Source organism: Bombus pyrosoma, linkage group LG10 (assembly GCF_014825855.1).
Source record: "Bombus pyrosoma isolate SC7728 linkage group LG10, ASM1482585v1, whole genome shotgun sequence".
In the NCBI taxonomy this organism is placed as follows: Eukaryota; Metazoa; Arthropoda; class Insecta; order Hymenoptera; family Apidae; genus Bombus; species Bombus pyrosoma.
In genome coordinates this window covers 5,802,075-5,809,752 of record NC_057779.1, presented here as the reverse complement: position 1 = coordinate 5,809,752, position 7,678 = coordinate 5,802,075, and the positions used below count along the sequence as shown (strand labels likewise).

General features: G+C 39.5%; 3 protein-coding genes across 11 annotated transcripts in view; 1 reads left to right on the top strand and 2 right to left on the bottom strand.

Annotated features, from left to right (window-relative positions):
* The window catches only part of LOC122571583, a 49,182-nt gene extending 47,633 nt beyond the window's left edge, over positions 1-1,549 (bottom strand). For all 4 annotated transcript variants that reach the window (XM_043735520.1, XM_043735522.1, XM_043735521.1 and 1 more), the window contains exon 1: positions 769-1,549. The gene's annotated coding sequence lies outside the window, so the exon portion shown is untranslated. The remainder of the gene's footprint in view (positions 1-768) is intronic.
* A 104-nt stretch (positions 1,550-1,653) lies between these two features.
* Positions 1,654-4,603, top strand: LOC122571587 (galactosylgalactosylxylosylprotein 3-beta-glucuronosyltransferase I). 3 transcript variants are annotated; one of them, XM_043735539.1, is made up of 5 exons: positions 1,654-1,774; positions 2,469-2,729; positions 3,132-3,652; positions 3,719-4,015; positions 4,083-4,603. In XM_043735539.1, the coding sequence occupies exons 2-5, from the start codon at positions 2,606-2,608 to the stop codon at positions 4,179-4,181; spliced, it is 1,041 nt and encodes a 346-aa protein (XP_043591474.1). In that variant the 5' UTR covers positions 1,654-1,774; positions 2,469-2,605; the 3' UTR covers positions 4,182-4,603. The 3 variants fall into 3 exon arrangements, with proteins under 3 accessions (XP_043591474.1, XP_043591475.1, XP_043591473.1); XM_043735540.1 differs by lacking the exon at positions 1,654-1,774 and adding an exon at positions 2,243-2,351; XM_043735538.1 differs by lacking the exon at positions 1,654-1,774 and adding an exon at positions 2,252-2,393.
* Positions 4,604-5,157: 554 nt separating this feature from the next.
* Positions 5,158-7,678, bottom strand: part of LOC122571584 (fasciclin-2) — a 171,474-nt gene continuing 168,953 nt past the window's right edge. For all 4 annotated transcript variants that reach the window (XM_043735529.1, XM_043735527.1, XM_043735530.1 and 1 more), the window contains one exon: positions 5,158-7,666. In XM_043735529.1, coding sequence (XP_043591464.1) covers positions 7,525-7,666 — 142 coding nt within the window. In that variant the 3' untranslated portion in view covers positions 5,158-7,524. The remainder of the gene's footprint in view (positions 7,667-7,678) is intronic.

Genomic DNA, 7,678 nt, shown 5'->3' with positions numbered 1-7,678 from the left:
GACGAGTCTCGAGTATTATTTCTGGTATTCGTGTATACCGCTGTTATCCGATGAGAGGAGGGCCGCGGAGGTGGCACGCGGAAAGTGAAGCGGAAAGGGCACCACAGAGTCATCGTTGTACACGATAACGCCACCGGTCCCTCGTTACGTCGAAAAAATCTCGACGAAGAGAACCGGTGTGTGAAGTCGAGTTTTACCTACGCCCATGTACTTCACGCGTCAGTGATTCCTGTTTACAGAACCGACTGAGGGGGTGGGCGGGAAATGAAGAACGCGAAAACGCGAGCGAAGAGAAACAAGGAAAATTGCAAGGGAAAATGGGAGAGGGTGTAAACGAGGAAGAGGATGCAAAAGGGGAAGTATCCAACGCATCCTCTCGCACCCCCGCGCCCACCAGAGCCAGCGTCCCCTCGCCCCAATTACCGTGCCCATCGCTCGCACCACCTCGTCCACGCTCGTAATTTGCATCCGACCTCTATTTCCTTCATAGCCGTCAAACTAAATGCCTCTTCCGAAATCGTCGAGGGAAACTAAGGATCCGGACACTCGGCAATCTTGCACGCCTATGGTAACGTGGGGGATGATGACGAAATTGTTAGAACTAGAATTTACTTAACGTTCCAGAGTATCAACGTACAGTTAACGTTGTACAGAGAAAAAGAGAGAGACAGAGAAAGAGAGTAGCAGACGAAATAATGATCGAAGGAAGAAATTACATATATGCTGAACTGGAATATATGTCCTGAAAAGGAGATTGTTGATACTCACGAGGCACACGATCAACGAGGATCAGGCTCTCGGTTAGGAGACGTCGACTCCTGGATCGTCGACCGACGAGCATCCTATACTCCGATTCCCCTGTTCCACGAGTCCTGGCGTCGAGGACCTGGATGATCCTCCCGTTGTCACTCCCGGCAACACCCACTTTCTCCTCTGGCCTCGTAACCTCGAGGGCCACTTTTCCTTCTCTCCCTTGCCACCGTCACCGAACGAGGCGCAGCACTATTCTGACAGCACCACCACTACTACCACCACCACCACGATATGAGTCTCGGCTACCAACGGGCACCACCACGATAGAAAGCCACCACCACCGCCACGACCACCACTACCACTGCCACTCGCCACCACGAGTAGCACAGGCACAGCAGCTCGTCGTATCGCCTTGATACCGACGATCAGTTCGCAAACCAGTTACACGGCATTTACCCTCTTTTCCTGTTCAGAGTTATCCGCGATTAATTTTCGTGAATACTCATCGAACCACCCTTTTTAAACGCGGCGCGATCGTGTCGTTGTCAAATGTCATTAGTCACTATTCGCGTTGACACGACGCGTGACCATCGACGAGGAACCCTCTAAACACGAGTCACGCGCGGCAACCTACGAGCATAGGATGATTCCGTAGCTCGCTGCGGAAACTCCACCGTATGAGCTGGCCTATCTACGCGCCTGTTTGTTCTCCCAAGCCTCTACCCCTTCACGTCCCCTCTGCGCCGCCTTCTGGCCAGTCACGACAGAAATGTATGCGCGTTCCTGACACACGCGTGTCCGTGACACGTCCCAGCATGCGCTCCTCTACGCGCGCCTCGTATAGCACGCGCCCGAATTCAGCCGAATTCGTTCGACTACAGCCGGTGTCGCTGCTATCCCCATGACTTCTAGGGAGTTTATGTTTGAAAAGATCTATCCAAGGAAGCGGAGATACTCCGTCGTTGGCGCTGTACATATTTTTCAATTTCAAAATTCAAGAAGGAAAAATTAGCGGTTGAAGGTAATTAATTGTATGGAGGAAAGAACGATAATGAAAAATTTGTTACCGAAATGTTTTCGTTTCATTACTTATTTTATTATGGAATACATTATGTAATTAGTTAATATTATAAATTACATTCATAATTTTACTATCTACTGGTTATCGTGGTTCTCTTACACAATGATTTACCAACTAATAGTATTAGTGAATTGACATGTAAGTTATAGGTTAGCATTAGTAATTTGTAATACGTGACTTGTAAAATTTCACTATTTATATTAGTTCAATTGTGCAAAAAGACTCTGTTTCCACCTATTTTCCTTCTATTATTGACATTTATAGAACGTATAATATACGTATACAAATATGTATGATATTTCTTCTACATTTGGTGTCAAGAATCCTATGCAAAGTCAGTTTGTATACGCTCTAGGGATTTTTATTCAGTGTATGATACTAACCTGTGAGTAACGTGTAAATGCGTTTGTTTTGCTTTTTATTCCCAAAATTCGTCTTTGCTGGAAGTTTACGATGGTCATAAAAGCTTCAATATCGTGTGCCCGTGTCGCATCTATTAAAATCATAAATGAATTTTGTATGAATAAGTCGGAAATATTGTTGCTCTATGAATCTTACGGTGGCTTTAATTAAACTCTGTTGATAATGCAGTTGGAAACTGTGACTATCTTTTGATTACTGTTTAATGTTATAGGATGACTACACGGTGTGTTCTTCACGACGCGATTCTGCGTTCAAGGTTAGATCTCACTACTGGCCTTTTTTCAAAAGATCGTAACCGCCGCGAATAAATACGGTCAGCATACAGAATAGTGTCATGGCGCGGCAACAATGACGGAAAGTGTGTTCCTCACCGACGAATTCGGTACTAAATTTAATATGTGGGGCCGCTTCCGTTATAAAGGCTTGCTAATACTATTCCTGATTAATGTGATTGCGTTTCAATGTTTTATATGTAAGTATTTCTTTACTATTGTACGTAGAGTTGTGCATACACCTCCATCTTCTACGACAGATGAACTGTCATGAATGTAAAAACGCATGACACATAAATTTGATATGTTATCACAGTTCCTACGCATGTTGCCCGCGATATTCGAGTAAAGTCCATGTAGAACGTAGAGTACCTTATATTTTATTATTATTATATGTCATATATTTGCATTTTATCGATAATATACAAGAATATATTATAGGATGTAATATATTAGTCATTCTTCTTTTCTCTAATCATTTTTCATCATTAAATAAACAGATCTTGTCTAAATATTAAAAACTGCGATTAATCTTTATTAATTTGCATTCGAATTATAAGTTATTTTCTTGTAATGATGTGTATCAATATTTTTGTCAAAAGATTATCAAGAGAGCTATAAATGGCGAGAGTTAAGGAATAAGTTGGAATCACTAATGACCGAGCAACGAGACCTGTATGTGTTAACGTATAGCGTAATTAAGAGGCTGGAGGGGCATGGCGTGTTCAGTGTAAGGAATCAGGAACCTGCCGAGAAGCCTATGATTTATGCCATTACCCCTACGTTTGCCAGGCCTGTGCAAAAGGCAGAGCTGACCCGGTTGTTGCAAACGTTTCTTCATATACCCAACTTCCACTGGATTGTCGTCGAAGACGCGGGGAAAAAGACCAAACTCGTTGCGCGACTTTTAGAAGATAGCGGTTTACTTTATACCCATTTGGCTGTGGCAACCCCGCCGAATTATAAGTTAGGGCGAAATGACCCGAATTGGAAGAAGCCACGTGGCGTCGAACAACGAAATGCAGCGTTACAGTGGCTTCGGGAAAATCGCAGGCCGACCGACAAAGGCATAGTATATTTTGCTGACGACGACAATACGTATTCGATTAAATTATTTCACGAGGTAAGAACATTAACAATAGCAATCGGTCCAGTCACGAAATCGTTACATAACTTTTGTGTGTTCCAGATGGAAAAGATACAGAAGGTCGGTGTGTGGCCTGTTGGTCTAGTCGGTGGTTTGATGGTAGAGAAACCAATATGTGATAACGCTACTAATAAAGTAATCGGTTTTAATGCTGCGTGGAAGCCAGAGCGACCGTTTCCATTAGATATGGCGGGTTTTGCCATCAATTTGCGACTTTTATTGGAAAATAAAAATGCCGCTTTTTCATACGACATTCAGGGTGGTTATCAGGAGAGTGAAATATTGTCACAAATTGTCAGTAGAGATGAACTAGAACCGTTAGCAGATTGTTGCACAAAGGTATTTATTGATTGTTTTCTTTTTATGTATTTCATGGCATAAATCAAATAATTACTTATGTCTACAGGTGTACGTATGGCACACACGAACAGAGCCACCACAGTTAAACGTGGAGCAACTATTGATAAAGAAAGGTAAACGTTCGAATGTAGGTATTGAAGTGTAATAAGAAAATTAGACTGTAATTTGCTATATTTTGATACAGCGATATTAAGTTTGATAGTAAGATATTCCCATCATGATATTAAGTTTTTGAATCTCGAAAGAAAAATTAATTTTATATACGCTTTTTATCATTCGCATTTAACCATGTACTTTTTAAATTGAGGAACAATGCGGTGCCATATAACGGGTAGCCGCTTATAGCTGCATATTCAGTAAGGATATAGAATGTACATATGACACTATTGCATTCTATATATCCTACATTTTACATAGAATATGCTTATCGATAGTATGCATGATAACATAATGGCCTGGGTTACATACTATTGTTAAGCATCGCTTTATTTTATGAATCGATAATTTTTTATATTGTTGAAAAAATGGTATATAGATGAATAAAATTTTTCGTGTAAAAAAATGAAATGATAATGTAGACGTGAATCATTTGACCTTGAAAATGTTCTTTATCCTTTATTAGTCGAGTACGTTTCCTTGACGCGTACAGAAAAAGCATACATAAAAAATATGCCTTACCCTACGAATTTTAATAATGTTTCGTAATAATATTCTTTAAAATGGAAGATGCGCAGTAATACTTTTCGTGGGAAGCTACTTGGGTTACGGATTTTGGCAACGAATATAAAATAGCTAGATAAACGTGTCTTTTCTTCCTCATCGAATCATCGATTCTTGACTCGATAAAGGCTCGAAAATACTGCGTGACAATTACAATGAACAATCCACTATCTTTTTCTCCTTTTTTTTCCGGAGTAATATATATTCCTTGTGTACCTATAATGTGTACTCGTTGACTTATAAGCTAATAAGTACTATATATTTGGCAAAACTCTGTTTACGGTACGTAAAAAAGCTACCCTGCAGAAAGTGTGTTCGCAGGTAAGGGAACGATGACTCTTTTTAATTTCTTTTTCTTTAGGTAGAGGTACAATTATCTTAAATAAATATACACACATCGATTATTTTTTTCAGTTTACTTTTTCTTCTTTTTTTTTTGCGAACACACCTTCCAACTTCACATACAACATTCTAAACTTAGCGAACCCTCCTAAACTTATTTCCAATATTTTCTTAAAGATTAGGAAAAACGTTTACAAGCATTTACAAAAACTTATCACATTTTAACTGCGTTTTCTTGAAAAGCCATCTTACACATTAGGACAAAATCGGCATTATTTTAATATTATCGGATATAATAATATATAATGTATATGGCAGCTTTCGATTGTTCTTTTTTCTGAAACAAAAAGATTCGAATCCCTGTTACAAATGTCAAGTGTTAATCTAGTGCTCAAAGGGAGAAAAGTTTACTTAGCCGAATCGAAGATATCGCTGCTTCGATCATACTATACATACACAGTAGAGAGACTTAATTGTCGAAAGATACATTTGAGACTTATTAAAACGTCATCGCGGTCGACATATCGAATACAACTTCTTTCGGTAACATTTCTTTTAATTTTCGTATTTTACAGCTTTTTAAGTATACTGTTCTCTAACTGTATCAATAATCCGATCGTGATGATACATAATCTTATCGATTACAATTTCATCGCGGAAGCTAACCAATTCTCGGTTAGATTACTTTCTTACATACAGGGTAACTACATAGGATACATAAAATACTAATAACAAAAAAAAAAGGATGTAAAAATGACAGAGATACTGGGGCTGCTCTTGCACGCGATGCCTCGACGATGTAATCTTTACATTGCGAGATATAAATGATAAAAACTATCACGATAAATTAGGATGCGAATAAAAGAAACAATATTTCACGCAAATGATGTTCACTTTGAAGTAAAAAACACAACTACGTATTAACTAATCGAATAAACGTACGGCTCGTAACCAATACATCAGTCATGTTGGTTGACACGGCAAGAATATATATAACCATACTAAAAAGTCGAGCGGCAGAAATATTTTTGTAAAAGTTTGTTCATGGCTAGAGGAAACACGTGGCGGTAAATCTTGTCAAAAGATACGTAAACGACGAAACAAAATTTAAAACCGTTTATTAGTCTGAATTATTTGATCGTCACTAATAATCGGTACGATTCGTTTTCATAAGGTTACGCGCTTAAAGGAATCAGTCTTTGAAATCAAGTCATATAACCACGAAATTGATAATTCGTCGTTTAGAATCGTGCCGAATATAATAAGATGCAGCATGTCTGTGTTTGTGAATCTGGAACATATAATACAACTTCTAGTCGAAAAACATACATGAATGGAACGTGTCGAGGAAATATGATAAATTTTAAAAGTATATATACACAGATCAGAGGTTCTTATAGGATACTGAACCTCGTTGAGACTGAGAGAGAGAAACGTAACCTATTCCGTCCGTTTCTACTTCGTTCGCAAAACTTCTTAAAACTTCAGTTTCTTATTTCTATAATAATCGTTACACCATGTTCCTTCTATTAACGTAGAAGAAACGATATAGAATAGGTAAACCGTTCCTTCTTTTTTAGTTTCGTGCTGTGCACACGATAACACAGTACTACCCAGCGTACTAGACTGTGAATATCTAGAGGGTGCCTCGAAGCAATGATCACTAATTATCGACCAACTTCTACCAATTTCGCGATTAATTTTGTACATGCTTTCTTCTCGTTTAAGCGATCTATCTACCTCCTCCTTCTTGCAATATTCGCTAAGTTACATTATATCGATAGTTTCCTCTTTTCCCCAATGTGATCTTGGATTACAATACGTTTCGTACTTTACCATAGATCGTAGATTACAATTATTTTTCATACGCTTTGGTGACTACATTGGCGAGGAAGGGAAGAAAGTGAGATATATTTTTCTTATACACACAGAACTATCGCGACTGATGAGAAATCATGTAGATGAATTTTGTATCGAGAAAAATCGGTAATGTGCAGGCTTACGGATAAATGCTACAATCTTTTTGTCCTACCTTCCAGAAGGAAGGACGGACGAGAATATACGAGCGAATTTATCGCGTCGATCTTTGAAAATTCCGCGAATGAAGCAGACGAATACGATTTTGTATTATTTGATCGCGGTGAGATGGCGCGTCGTGTCTCATCTAAGAAACGGAAACCGAGGTGTCACTCTGAACACGTCTCGTTGCTCCACGTTCCCGCGCAAGTCCCGAGTAGAGTCGCGAATCGTTTTGAAATTCGAATTCGTCAAAGGAGAAGATTCTTAGCAACCGCGAAACTCTGTTTCCCGCGTGTACGTTTCGGGATATACGGGCTTATCTGTTGTTTTTCGTATCGTTCGAGAACACTTCGGCCAGAAATGGTGTTTCCATGGTTGATTTACAATCTAGTACGCCGGAAGAATATCTAGACCGCTGAATCCTTGCCGACGAAACCAGTTTTTGAGACGGATCTTTTCCCGTCAAACGTGACAGATGTCTCCCGGCGAAGACCCGAGTCGATGATCGGTGTGATTTTCTTCTCTTCCTTCAATGGTTCCTTCTCGTCTCTAAAATGTTTC